The following is a 15,930-nucleotide window of genomic DNA, read 5'->3' as shown; positions in this document are numbered from 1 at the left end:
GCAAAATTTTGGTTGGTGGTAGATACCTCAGATAAAGCTTTGGGATCTGTTGTTCAGCAATATGTTAATGGAAAGTGACAACCACTAGGATTCTTTTCCGTTCGCTAAACTCCAGCTCAACAAAATTACTCAAAATATGACAGAGAACTCTTAACAGCATACTCTTCTATCAAACATTTTCGTTATTTATTGAAACTCATGAATTCACACTTTTCACGGACCACAAGCCATTCACTTTTGCATTTCGCCAAAAATTAGAAAAAGCATCCCCTCGACAACAAAGGCATCTTGAATATATCGAACAATTCACTACAGATATCCAACACATTTCTGGTGAAGACAAAGTAACCGCCGATGCCCTGTCAAGAATAGATGAAATTCAAATTCCCTCCCAAGTCCAAATCTCAAGAGACAGATACGGAATTGAAAGAAATTCTTTCTTCTCCAAATTCTTCCTTGAAGGTACAAAAATTACCAGTTGTTGGAACAAAATCTTTTATTTACTGTGATCGAAATTCTCCGCGACCATATATACCACCAGATTTCAGGAAATCATCATTTTACAGTGTTTATAGTCCCTCACATCCGGGAATCAAATCTACAATCAAACTTCTGACATCTAAATTCGTTTGTCCATCAATAAAAAAAGACGCCAGATATTGGAATAAATGCTGTCTACAATACTAAAAATCGAAAATTTTTAGACATGTCAACAGTTTATATCAGAATATAAAACCGCCAGTCAACGATTCAGCGAAATAAACTTAGATATCATTGGACCATTACCATCTTCAGAAAGTTTCCGTTATTGCTTAACCTTCATCGATAGATACTCCCGTTGGACTGAGGCTGTGCCGATTTCGGACTTCAGAGCCGATACAGTTGCTGACACTCTACATAAAAATTGGATTGCACGCTTTGGATCGCCTATGATCATTACAACCGATCAAGGAGCACGATTCGAACCCCAATTATTTTTTGAATTATCCAAACTCATCGGATTGAAGAGGAATCGAACAGCAGCGTACCATTCTCAAGCCAATGGCTGCATCGAACGCTGACACCGAACACTCAAGTCTGCCATAATGTATCATGCAAATCCAAGGTGGACACGGTCGCTTCTGATCATTCTCCTAGGAGTACGCACAACTTGGCACTCGGATTTCAACTCGACACCAGCTGAACTACTTTATGGGGAAAACATCAGACTAACATGTGACTTCTTTGAAAATACAAGATATGAGCCTCAGTTCGAGTTTGTCAGAACACTTAAATAAACTAAGCCCTGTCTCTTTTACAAAACATTCAAATCCCAGTTATTTCTTGAATTATCCAAGCTCATCGGATTGAAGAGGAATCGAACAGCAGCGTACCATTCTCAAGCCAACGGCTGCATCGAACGCTGACACCGAACACTCAAGTCTGCCATAATGTATCATGCAAATCCAAGGTGAACACGGTCGCTTCTGATCATTCTCGTAGGAGTACGCACAACTTGGCACTCGGGTTTCAACTCGACACCAGCTGAACTACTTTATGGGGAAAACATCAGACTAACATGTGACTTCTTTGAAAATACAAGATATGAGCCTCAATTCGAGTTTGTCAGAACACTTAAATAAACTAAGCCCTGTCTCTTTTACAAAACATTCAAATCCCAGTTATTTCTTGAATTATCCAAGCTCATCGGATTGAAGAGGAATCGAACAGCAGCGTACCATTCTCAAGCCAACGGTTGCATCGAACGCTGACACCGAACACTCAAGTCTGCCATAATGTATCATGCAAATCCAAGGTGGACACGGTCGCTTCTGATAATTCTCCTAGGAGTACGCACAACTCGGCACTCGGATTTCAACTCGACACCAGCTGAACTACTTTATGGAGAAAACATCAGACTAACATGTGACTTCTTTGAAAATACAAGATATGAGCCTCAGTCCGAGTTTGCCAGAACACTTAAATAAACTAAGCCCTGTCTCTTTTACAAAACATTCAAAGCAAAAGCCATTCATTTTTCGAGACTTGAAAACTTGTTCATATGTCTTCGTAAGAACGGAACAGCGATCGTAATAGTCTTCAACCACCCTACTAAGGACCATATGAAGTGCTAAACGGAACTGACAAAAATTTCACCATCAAAATGAAGGATAAAAAAGTCAACGTGTCAATCGATAGAGTAAAACTCGGCTTTTTGGATAACTCTGACGATACACAGCAATTTATCATGCCAACAGTGACTTTCAAGCTCAGATAATCCAAACCGGGCATCTGCGAAAAACTCCATCAACTGGATTTAAATCCAAATATTATCAGCACTCATGTCTTCGGCTACCAAACCAAAATGTTCCAAAAGTCGTCAAGAAAGTTAAGTTTACACAGAATCATTTTCCACACTCAACCAGAACTACCTTTAAAGTTCTTTTATCGTTCGGTACCTCACTCGGCAGGGAAGCGATATGGTGCCTCAATCCTGACAACAAACAGTCATTAAAGTATTATTTTGCACTTCGTGCATCAGCGGAGAATCAAAACTAACTTGTTGCGATTGTAACAGATTACTATCGCTGTCTCCCTGTATTTCTGCACGTTTTCGTGTGATCTATTTAAATATCTTTACATGTATGTTTTTCCGAGTTGGCAACCAGAATTTGCATTTTAAAAATAATGTGGCCTTTTTCCATTAATAAAGTTGTTGTGTTATGTTAAGGGTCAATGTTATAGCAATTTATTTAACTTCTTAATTCCCATACGCATTGCATAACATCAGTACCCTACAGATAGAGGGATCTAAAATCACGCGGTTTTTTTTTTTTTTTTTTTTTTTTTATAATTGAGACATTTAAATTTTCATAACTCAGTCAGTTTGAGTCGCAAAAAAGCACAACTTTTTTTTAAATTTAAAATATTAGTGTCTCGAGAATATTTTATTAAACGTGACTCACAGGCTTGAGAATCTGTATAAAAATTTAAAATTAGTAATCCATTAGAACATTTATTGATTTAAACTACATAAAATATAACTTTATTTCATTTAAACCATTTTTATTAGATTTTTACGCCATTTCATAATTTTAAAAATTATCTGTTGGGCCCTAATTAGAGTGGATATCCTGTATATATTAATCTCTTTATGTCATAAATGAAACTGAATGAATTTATTTTAAATCGTCTTTGAAAACTTTTTCTCGGATTTATTTTTTAAAGAAAATATCACATTTCATATTTATTTTATTTCATAAAAACACATGCTGAAGATAACACATCCCTACGTTTAGTTTGCAGTAAGAATTAACTTCATCTTTTAATTTGAGTTTTTGCTAACGCGCTGATAAAAGCTGATTTTTACAACGCACTCATACCGTGCTCGTACAAGTAAAATTTTATTTTCATTATTCAAGATGGTGGATGGGAAAGTCAAAAATCGTATGTTTTTATACAATAGTAATATTTAAATTTTCATAACTCAATTAGTTTTAATTGCAAGAATGAAACTTTTTGTGCGATAATATTTGTGGCATTTCATCGGGGAAAAGCGCTGAAATTTTGCTTAGTTTTTAATTAATTAAGATTAAAAATTCAAAACATCGTTCCTGACATCATCGGAGGTGTATATCTCCGACTTCCAAGGTATACATGTGCCAAATTTTGTAGCTGTAAGTCAAATAGTCTGGCCTGTAGAGTGCCAAAACACACACACACACACAGAGAGACATTCATCTTTATAGTAAAAATGTGTGTTGTTTGTGAGGTTTATTTTGCGGTTATTTTACTAATAAAATTAAGAAAGCAATTTATCCTACACACAAATTTTCAATTAAAATTTGTATGTGAGAACAGATTTGAATTTTATATTGTTTTATTAATTGGTATATTATTAATTGAGACTATGTCCCCATAATATTAATAGTACATTTTGTACTTTAAAATTGTATTGTTTTAAAATAGTATTTATGCATAATTAATACAATATATTAAGCCAATAAAGTAATAATAATATTTTAATATAATGTCTCTTGGCTTTTTAAAATCAACCACTGAATAAGAATTTTATTTATATTTATTAAAACATAATCTGGTCTATTTTAAGAATATTTTTTTTAAGCTTGCATTTCTAGCATCTAAGAACATTCTTTTTCTGCATATAACCTTGCTATCCCATCTAAATCAGATTCCTAAATTAAAATCTTTTGTTTATTTTGTGCAAATGTTTTGTGTGATTGTTCAGATATTTTTGAAGATTTCCAACTGCCACCCATAGTTACAGCTCTACAGCAGAGGAAGATTCCACAACATAGACCGAAGACTGAAGGAACCGATCTGTCAGTGAGTGATTTTCCCAAACTGAGCAGCATTTTGACTATAACTCCAAAAATTTTGCAAAACAAACAAGACTATGTAAGTAGGTAGGTACAACATTAAAGTAAATTGACATTTTTATAAAAAGATATTACTTTTATTTGAGTTCAGAGAAATTTCTGGGCATTTTAAGTATTTTTTTCCACTGTGTTAATTATATTTTCATTTGTAACATAATACATACTGTTTAATGTTTTGTCATATCCAGGAGATAATATTTTAGGCGGATTGCGATGAGCGAGGATAGAACCTGGGACCTTGTGGTTCGCAATCCAGTTACTAAACCATTATGCAAAAGCAATTACTCGTGCAGCGTGGTTGTTAACTGGCTTATATGCTATTCACCACAGACTCTCTCTCCAGTGAGTCGGAGGTGAGACGAACCTAATGGCTGTTGAGTGGTGATGTATTTATTAGCTGTTGTCTAATGGGCCTGTACCTAGTTGAGTCGCGAGTGTGTGTGGGTGAGTGGTTGCTGCGTCAAGTGAGTCTGACGACTTTGATTTGCTGCGGGTAGATGGCGCCACAACAGCTGTGCGAAGGTTCAAGGTTCATCGTCCGAGGTCACCAATTTGAAGGTATGTGATCACGTCCGGGCCACCAATTTAGGCGGATTGCGATGAGCGAGGATAGAACCTGGGACCTTGTGGTTTGCATTCCAGTAACTAAACCATTATGCAAAAGCAATTGCTCGTGCGGCGTAGTTGTTAACTGGCTTATATGCTATTCACCACAATATACAGAAACTCTGCTTTTGTGAATAAAATATCTATTATAAAATCTTTTGAATTGAATTTTTTTATTTTTGCTTGCATGTTAGTATGGTGATAAACTTGAAAAAACTTCGCCATGATATACAGTGGCTCCCAAAATTAAGTATACACTATACTCTTTCTTCTTTAATTTTATTCTTTTTGATCTTAAGATTCCTATTTATGGCTAATATTTATAAGAACGACAAAATATACATTAACAAAAGTATTAGGCTAAAAAACAAAACGGAGGAATCATTAATATTTTTATTACAGTAATTTTTATGTCAAAGTTGCAAATTCCAAAGTCACAAAATTGAGTATACACATTATAAAATATACGACTTGACTACCATTATTTATTTTCAAATGAATAAGTAAAATAGTTTTGTTACTTTAATTGGCAATCATTGATTTCCAAGCGAAAACAAACATTTTGGTTATCATAATGAGCTCCAGAAATGAAGCAAATGTTGAAATTCGAAAACTTGTTATTCGATTGTCTGAAGATGGTAAATCTCTACAAGAAATTGCAAGGGAAATTCAACACAGTTCAGGATGCGTTCAAAAAATTATCCAGAAATATAAAATGTATGGACAAATTGCTAATAAACTTGGAAGAGGAAGAAAAGAAATCCTCAGTGCCACGACCAAGAGAAGAGTTATTCGAGAGGTAGCAAACAATCCTAAGGTGAATGCTACAAAAATTGCTACATCTACTTCAAGAACAACTGGAAAGTGTTTTTCTGCAGAAACAATTCGAAGAGTAATTCGAAAAGCAAATTATAATGGTCACGTAGCCAGAACAAAACCATTAATTTCCAAAGTAAATCGAGAGAAAAGAATTTCATTTGCTAAAAGTCTTATTTCAAAGCCTCCTGACTTCTGGAATCAAGTAATATTCAGTGACGAAAGTAAATTCCATGTTTTTGGTAGTGATGGTCGATGTTATGTTTCCTAAAAACACCTTCCTTCTGTCAAGCCTAACTTCTTCCTAAAAACACCAATCCTTCTGTCAAGCATGGAGGTGGTTCACTTCTTGTATGGGCTGTATGTCTGCAAAAGGAGTGAGAAATTTAGTTTTCATTGATGGAATCATGGACAAAATTAAATATTTTGATACGTTGAAAAACAATTTAAAAAAAGTGCCCAGAATTTGGGTTTAGGGTCAAGTTTTCTGTTTCAACAAAATAATGACCTAAAACATACAGCTAAAATAGTTAAGTTATAGTTGTTGTATAATTGTAAAATGCAATTGCACACTCCTCCTCAATCTCCAGATCTCAATATTATTGAAAATTTGTGGGCACAATTAGCGAAAACAGTTCAAAAACACGATATTAGGGGCAAGGAACACTTAAAAAGAGTATTACAAGACGAATGGTTGAAAATATCTGGCGAAACAACTCAAAATCTTGTCAACTTAATGCCACACCGTTTACAAGCTGTTACAAAAGCAAAAGGATGTGCAACAAAATATTAATTTATCTTTTTCTCTTTTTGTTGACAGATTTTGCTAGATGTATACTCAATTTTGCGACTTTGGAATTTGTAACTTTGACATAAAAATTACTGTAATGAAAATATTATTGATTCCTCCATTTTGTTTTTTAGCCTAATACTTTTGTTAATGTATATTTTGTTGTTCTTATAAATATTAGCCATAAATAGGAATGTTAAGATCAGAATAAAATTAAAGAAGAAAGAGTATAGTGTATACTCAATTTTGGGAGCCACTGTATATGAATTGTCATTGTATCTGATATGGTTTTCTTTTTAATTTCTATATTGACTATCTTTAGTGAACATTTGATTTGCTGAGAATGTTCACTTCAAATTAAATCTTTTATTCATAACCTAACATTACAAATTGTGACAGATATGTTTTTTAATAACCTCTTTCTTTTCTGTTCATTGTGTATATGAACTATCCTGATACTATTGAAAATATAACTATCCAGATAATGTACTATTTTTATGATAATTTAACATCACTTTCTTATTCTTAATGTAAATTATAGATATTCTGATCTTTTTTTTTTTAGTTTTTAGCAATAGAAGAAAATCGTGAATTAAATATTTGATGAAGCAATGAAAGCAGTTTGAATTTTAATGTAACAATGAAATATAGTGTTGATAATTATATAAAAAATATTATTAAAATTTGAAAAAATTCATATGAAATTTGCTTGACAGTTAAATTGGTATCATTAGAGAACACTTTATTAAATTCTAAAATGATTTAAAAATCAATTTTCTTCATACACATTGCATAGGTAAAGTGTTAAATCTTATAGGTAAAGTAAAATCAATAAGTGCCTCTCTCTTATTGATTTTACTATGAGATTCTGATAGGGATTTCTAAGACGCATGTAAACTTAGGAAAGAGAATCTTAGGTATCTTTGAAAGGAATGAGTAGGTGTTAGGGTTTTTTATTGCTTCACTCAAAGTATGAGAAATTAGACAGTCATCAGTTTTTTGGAGAGTATGTTAGAAATAATGAAATAAAAAGTAGGATTTGAATCAAGAATTAATAGAATGAAGTAACATGGGCTAACTTAGGAAATTAATTAGGATTTTAATTAGATTTAAAATCATTACATATATATTATTTGATTAAATTTGTGGTAAATTCTCTTTAAAGCAGTTCTTTATGATTTGATAAAATGATCAGTCTTAATAGAATTTAAAATTTCTTTATTAAATCTATAACCAAAGAGTAAGCAAAGCAAGGGGAAAAAATGAGATTGTGTGAAAATATTTAGATTTTATGTGCCTTCAAATGGGTATTTTGTCAAAATTTAGCTGAGCAAGCATTTATTTTAAGTACTTGATTTTTATGTGATGCTGCAAATGAACATTTCTCAGTTAAAGTTACAGAAATTTGATTCTGAGATGTGTGGGGATTCTGAGCATCTCAGAAGTTAAAAGTCAATATTAAATTCATTTGGTTAGAAATTACTTATTTTAAGAATGTGGATAAATAATTTTTATTATATACATGTATGTATAATCTTTGGGTTTTTATATTTTTATGATTAATCAATATGTAGGTAGTTAAATAACTGACTTGTCACTAAAAATAGCAAACAGTTTTCAAATTCATCATTATTTTCTGGATACATTTATAAGAATTACTGCATTTAAAAAGATTATTAATTCAAGATTGAATTTCCTTAAGGAATCAATATGCAAATTAAGAAAAATTATGCCAAGATAAAATGAAAAAGTATTTTAAAATTCTGCTTTCAAAATGATAGTTGAAAATTTATGTTTATATTGTATATTGGCATCTTTTTAGTACTGATAATACATGATCCATAAATATTCTGAATTTTTCTGGTATTCTTTTTCTTTTTTACCTGCTTTATTAATATCCATTGCTTGAAACCTTTGCAAATGTGATTCCATGATTTTGCTAATTTCCCTTTTTTATTTTCCAACTGCAACTATTTATTTCACGATAAATCATTTCATAATCCTCTGTAAAATCATATTTATATTCCTTTAAATTTATTATAAAATGTCTTTTCAGATCTTCAAGACCTAATTCAGAAATTCATTTGTCTCGCAGAAATTACACAGTTCCTATCCCAAGAAGAAAAAACGAATCTTCAAAAGTGTATTCTAATGTTTCTAAATTCAATAAATATCAACAAACCACCATTTCTAGTTCAAAACAAATTGTAAAAGGAGAAACAGATTACTTAAGCACATCTTCACTGTTACCAGCATTAGAAGTAAGTTTGTTGCTTTATATTAATTTTTTTTGTTATTGTGGTAAAACAAAGGAAACATAGATTATTAATTATAATTTTTTATATCTTTTGACTATTTTTTTTCATTTTTCTTTGGTATAACAAAAGTTTAGTATTAAAACAATTCTAGACATTCTTGTTCTGATTTTTTATAAAATGCCTTTGAAATATATATTTTAACAAATAAATCGGAAATAAATTTTAATAGTAATGTAAAATTACATTTTAACTATGTTAAAATCATTAAATGTTAACTCATTAAAGTTATTTTAAGATACAATTGTTATCACTAGAAAGTTTTTTTTTTTTTTAACTCTTTTTCCTAGCAGCAAAAAGGTAACAAAAAAGGTATATTACCTTTTTATTAAATGCAATACTGAGCATGACTTGTTGATTCAGTAATTTATAGTGTTGATAATGAAGTAGAAGTAATTCAGTAATTTATAGTGATAATGAAGTAGAAACTATGTAAATAATCTCAGAATAGTAAAAACAATAAAGGAACTCAATAAATATATAATTTACACATTGGACAACTCACCAAGAAGAAGTTTTAGAATATATAATTAGTTAATTTTACCTAAATTTGTTAATTTTTTGGTAAAATATTTGGTAAAAATTTGGTAATATATTTCTGTTAGAGAATATCTACTTCAATACATTGCATTAATAAATCTTTCAAACCTCTTTTGATAAATATAAAATCAATGCATTTTTTTAATAAATATTTTAATAAATTTTTTTATTGTTTGCGATTGCACTAGTTTTAAATTTTACTATATGATTCTTTTCTTTTAGGAGGATGCTCCAGATACTTCTGTTATATTAAGGGGATTCAGTCTGGAACCAGAATTTAAAAATATATCATCTACTAAATGTGAAACTATACATCTTTCAAAAAAATCGGAATGCTTCCTTCCACCAATTGAGAGAAAAAGTCCTGTACCTGCAAATGTAAAATTAGTATGTATTTATTGTTTTTCTTCACATCATATTTAATTGCTTAAAATGCAAAATATAAGAAAATAAAATTATCAAAAGGAACAGATTTACAATAAATATAATTCAATTACTATTTTTAAAAAAATATTTTCTTAAAAACCACTTTAATGTATTCCATTAAAAAATTAAAAGTACCTGTGACTTTTCCTTATTTAAAACAGAGAATCATTCTTAAAGGCTTAAGATTGTAAATAATAAGTTGCTGTTGGGTTTCATTTTTTATCAGTAAATTACTATTCACTAGATAAAACCGATCAGGCATTCTCATTAAACCTCGATAGTGCAAATTTAAATATGGTATATGTATGATTGTGGAATTTCCTCTGGAAAGATTCAGTGTTTGCTTTGTAAGTTGTCCAGTTTTGTGTCACACATAATAAAGAATAAAAATCTTGAGTCATGTAAATTTGTGTACATAACACTTGTAAATTCTTTATTGTAAAGGGTGGTCATAATTAAACTTTCCCTATAAACAGCATCCTACAACGCAAACGGGTGAACGGATTGCTACGAAATTTGGTATATACACTACACGAGATGCTCGAAATTTCGGGGAAAAAAAGTTTCAAAATGTTCACCAGATGGCGCCTTTTCCGGGAAAAACATTGAATTTAACATAAAAAACGACCAAAAAAGAATACAGAAATAATATTAACATTTACTGACTAGTTTCTGATCCGCTTGTCATCAAACTACATTAAGTAAAGGTAAGGAAAAAATAACAGTGTGCTGTTTGAGGGGGGAGGAAACAGTTAAGTTTTAAGAAACAAGAGTAGATTAGGACGAAATTGCTCAAGAGTAGCAGTTGTTAATCGTGTCCAGGACGATGTAGGGAAAGGTGCTCCATGTGACCACTCTCATTCACCTGCAAAATTGCAAGTCGATGGACAATTCACCTGCAAAATTTCGAGCCGATGGGCACTGTCTTCATCAGCAGATCGTAACTGATCAGTTGTGATGCTTTGCACATGAAGCATTATGAAGTTCTTTAAGTCATTCAACGTCGCAACACATCCATGATACATCAGACTTTTTAAGTAGCCCCATAACCTGAAATCGCACAGATTTTTAAGTAGCCCCATAACCCGAAATCGCACGGATTTAGATCCGGCGAACGTGGTGGCTTATGAAAGAAGCGACTAATAACACGTTCATAGAAAATTTAATCATATCTTACAGAAATTTTTATTACCTTTATTGATATGCTGTTAACTAAAATATTTTTGGGATATCAGTAGTTTCAAATTAACAGCTGGATTCAAAAAATTCCTGCAAGAATATACCCTTTCACAATCTTTTTTTATATCCAGGAACATTTATTTATGTTTTCCATTTTGCAGATATTTAGCTTTCATTTTTTGCATGAAATAATAAATGGCAAGTATAACTGCTTAAGTTCTGCTAATTTATTATTTACACTAGTTGCTTTAGTTAGGTGATCAGCTGGTTCACAAGGAATATTGGATTTATTTAATTTCAGACAAATTGTCTAGATATAACTTCATCTTCATGATTCTACTAAATGTTTAACACTAACTTTAAAGGCATATTATTTTAAATCACTTACTTAAATTCTGTTTGTTCTATAAATGAGTGTTTCTAAAGTTTTTCTGACATCACAGCTCTATTAAAAACATAAATGTCAGATTCATCTATCTTCTAACTTTCATATACTGTAGCTTGACTTTTTTTTTATTTGTAAACTATACAGATATTAAAAAGAATCCTTCTTTCCTAGCTGTCAACAATGGAGGAAAATCACACTATTAAATATTTAATGAAACAATGAAAATGATTTGAATTTCAGGGCGATAATGTAATCCTTTGCTAGAAATTAGGCAAAAAAAAAAAAAAAAAAAAAAAAATATTTTCAAATAATTGCCAACATTCAGGAAAAATTCTGATAACTGTTAAATTAATATCATAAAAAAGTCAATTTTTTTTTAATTTTGAGAGAGTGTAAAATTTATTTTTATACAAAATTTTTTTGAAAGCTTTTGCAAGGGAAAAAAAAAAAAAAAAACCCCTAAATTCCACATATTTTTAATTACTTAAACTTTTTAAAAAATCGTACCGAATGGCATATTTTTATCCTTCAAAGTATGCATGTGCTAAATTTGTTAGTTATAGGTAATTTGGTCTGGCCTATAGACTGTCCACATTCATCTTTATTATTAATAGAGATTATTAAAAAAAATAGCAGAAATTTTTAAATTTATTTACTTATTCTACTCTTGAAGTATTATTCGATAAAGACATTTTATTGTGACTGAATGTATTATTCCATGCAAAGAGAATTATTTAGTAAAAGAAATATATTCAAAAATGTTCTTGAGTAAAAAATACAACAAAATTATATGTTTATCGTGGATTTAAATTGTGCAGTATAGTCAATTTTTTTAAATATAAAAATATTTTAGCAATGATTAATTTTTTTACTATAAAAATGTTTATAATCATTAACTACATTATAGATTTGTTTTCTATTTAGACTAGAAATTTATTTACATTCTTTGGAACACCTTTAAAATTTGATAAGCATGAAGGAAATGTATCTGCAATTCAGCCTACTTCAAGACCTTGTACCAGTGTGTCAAGAAAGGTAAATTATGTATATTTCTATATTATATTATTGATTCCATTGTTGAATAGAATAAAGTGGTTCTGAAAATACAAAAAAGTTCTGTATTGAAATATCTGTGTGGTTTTTAGTATCTATGAAAGATTGTGAATGAATAAATGAAAAATATAAATTTTTGTAGATGATTTTTAAAATTTTTTTCTAATTCATGACCATTCTAGAAATGCATCATACAGAGTTATACATTCATCAGTGAATTTCAAATATGAGAGAGAGAATAGTTAGGCTGAACTTTCCATTATTTCAAGATTGGGAATGTTGAATGTGATTCATTTTTAATAAAAATTGCTTATTCAATATTTTTTAAGGTTTGAGAAGTTTGCTAAAAACGGACACAAAGTAGGAAAATAAAAATAGTTGGAAATTATAATTTGAAAGCCATGGATGAGAAAAAGATTTATTATGTATATGTATTAAATATATGCTAAATTCCATTCTTACATATTAGTTATTGTGAGATTCAGTCTAATTTATGACAGTCATGATACTTTTTTCCCCCATGATATAAATGATAAAGATATTTGTGTAATTGTTCAGTTTTGTGCATTTAGAAAAATTTGTCTATTTTATTTATTAAGTTCTGTACAAATAATTCTTTCTTCATTTCAATTTCAGCCAATTGTATTATATTTATTTTGTGTATATGTTATATATACATAATCCAACTGAAATAAAAGTTACAGGTTTTTTTGTCACAATTTTATAAGTCTGAATACCTTCTAAATATATTTTCTGTTTCGTTCTAAAAGTATATATTTATAAATGAATGAATAAATAAACATAAACACCTTTTAACTCGCAATTCAATCTTAATTTCTACATTTGATTGTTTAATTTGTTTCACAATGTAATTGCTCAAATAATCTAATTAAAAATATGATAATAAAATGTTAAAATATTAATATATGACTATAAAATTTTAATATAGTTATTTATGAATCAGTTAATTTTGTTTTTTATTTCAAATATTACTAAGATTTTGCATTTAATTTTATATTGGATACTTTGTGACATTTGCAATTATAGATACAAGAAAATAATAACACACTTTTTATTTCTTTTGTATATTCATTTTACTTACATTTAAAAGGTATTGCTTGAATTGGAAATAATATTCTCTATAAAAAGTCCAAAAATGCTCTTAATCAGAAATCTAAATTATTAAATATGCTGTCTTCAAAATTTTTGAATACAGAAACTTCTTTTTGTTTTAATTTTCAGGATTATTTAGATACTGCTATGCAATTAGGAAGCAATTCTAAAACAGCATTTTGAGATATAATTGTTCATGCAACACATTATAGAAGGGGAGGGGCACTATTCAGAACTTTCCTAAAATTTATTATTACATTTTTAGTGTATTGTATAAAAGATTGTTATTGGTCTAAATTAGTATAATTAATTCACTTAAAAATGGTGTAATTTTCAATATAGATTTAAAATTCATAAAATGATAGTATAATTACTATATCCAGATGCCAATCTTTCGTAGTAATATTATTTCTATATCAGTTGTTTAGAAATTAGTATGCAATATTGGTATTGAATTCATTGTAATATTAAAACATTTTTCCAATGAGGCCACATTGTCAAATGTGATGACAATCTATTTGAGAAAATATATAATAATTATGATCCTGATATAAAAAAGTTATGTCGTACCTAATTTTAGCATCAAGAATTTACTTAATAAAAAATACACACAGTTTTTTAAAACTGGTGCAAATTTAACCAGAGAAATAGAATTTTATGAAAATTTTATTTGACATTATCTTTATTTAAAAGGTATTTAAGTTTTCTCCGTTCAATAAAGAATATAATATCACCCTCCCCCCATCATATACACAACTTTTAGTTTTAGCAAATAACAGGCAGTAAATAAGTTCATATTCAGTTTTAAGAATCAAAGGGCTGTACAGCACATCTTAAACAATTTAAATTTGATGAAAATAGAAATATTAGTTAATCTGATGATTTTATAAATTTAAAAGTAATCTTAGTTCTTTGCTTTTTCAGAGTACAAAGTTTTCTGGAAATGTGAATATTAAACAAAATGATGGGCATTCTTCAATTAAAAGTATGTGTAAAATTTTTTATCTAAATTTTTATTGCTTTAAAAATTGAAATTGTCTGAGATAGTGAGTTTATTAACACTTTGTTGACCGGCAATTTCATACAAAAATTTATTTTGTTGACCGGCCATTTCGCACAAAAATGTATGCATGGCACCCGCTATTTGATATAGAAAATATCTCATGTCACCGGGGCAAAAAATGTAATTGAATAAAATTCGAAGTGATTTTCAAAACATTTTATTTGCACAAAACAATAGTAAAACTAATAATAACAATAACAATAATAATAATAATAACTAATAATTTTTTTTTTGTATGGTAAAAATTAAAGCATTCACCGACGTGTAAAGGTACACAACATGTCTTACAAATATATCTCGTTTCGCTGCGCTTTCCTTTTGAAGAGCATACTCGACACTTTCTTGTTGGATTTGTTTCAGATGCAGTAATTATTGGTTCTAAAACGTGGTCTAGAAGTTTTCCTGAAAGCCTAGATGCAGGATCTTTGTGTGGAGCTCTTTTAGATGCATGAGAAGTATTTGCTGGTTGTGTGTTGCTTTCAATTGATTCCGAAGATAGCCATATCCTAGCTACTTCTAAGAGAAATTTTTTGTATCTTATTTTATTTTGGCACTTCTTCGAATAAATCACAAAAGCATTAAATAGAAGGCAATTGATAAAAAAATGCTGTTTTTTTGGAAAAAAAATGCTGTTTTCGCAGTATGCTGCTGTTTGCCAAATATTGATCTGCACGATCGACTCCTTTCATATATTTATTGTATTCAATTATACATGAAGGTTTTATTTTATCGTTTATATAATTTTTATTTCGATTTCCAGTTGTTATCATAGACGCATCATGAATTGTTGAAATCATTCGCACTAACCTTTTATCCTTCCATGTGAGGAGCAGAATCGGTCCTTTTCGTAAAAATGTCATTTGCCTTCTCTGAAGATTTTTGGATTTTTCTATAAGTAATTTTGGCAAGCCACGGTTTTCGCGAATGGTACCACATACACGTATTTTATTTTCAAGTAAAATACTAGCTGTTGAAACGTTGTTGTAATAATTATCTTGATACACGTGATGATTAAATCCAAAATACGGTTGCAAAATTGACAATATTGTTTCTTCAAGTTTTTTCCCAACACCAGAATAAACTTCAAAGTTGCAAATGTACCCTGACTCACTTTCACAAACCATTCTCACTAAAATTCCGTATTTTGTAATTTTTGCAGGATTATATGTTTTGAATTTTAGACGTCCTCTCCATGGTATCATTGCTTCGTCTAATGATAATTGCTGCTTCGGTACATACATCGATTGACTTTTGGAAATAAC

The 15,930-nt window shown here is 29.7% G+C and overlaps 1 protein-coding gene across 4 annotated transcripts in view; it reads left to right on the top strand.

Annotated features, from left to right (window-relative positions):
- The window catches only part of LOC129954326 (uncharacterized), a 41,529-nt gene that overhangs the window by 21,580 nt on the left and 4,019 nt on the right, over positions 1-15,930 (top strand). The window contains exons 10-14 of one of the 4 annotated variants that reach the window (XM_056068135.1): positions 4,262-4,406; positions 8,648-8,852; positions 9,669-9,833; positions 12,364-12,474; positions 14,530-14,590. In XM_056068135.1, coding sequence (XP_055924110.1) covers positions 4,262-4,406; positions 8,648-8,852; positions 9,669-9,833; positions 12,364-12,474; positions 14,530-14,590 — 687 coding nt within the window. Of the gene's footprint in view, positions 1-4,228; positions 4,407-8,647; positions 8,853-9,668; positions 9,834-12,363; positions 12,475-14,529; positions 14,591-15,930 lie in introns of all 4 variants that reach the window. The other 3 variants (XM_056068134.1, XM_056068136.1, XM_056068133.1) reach the window with 3 other exon arrangements.

Source organism: Argiope bruennichi, chromosome 2 (assembly GCF_947563725.1).
Source record: "Argiope bruennichi chromosome 2, qqArgBrue1.1, whole genome shotgun sequence".
NCBI lineage: Eukaryota > Metazoa > Arthropoda > Arachnida > Araneae > Araneidae > Argiope > Argiope bruennichi.
Note: the sequence above shows the minus strand (reverse complement) of the source record. Positions and strands in the feature narration are given on the sequence as shown.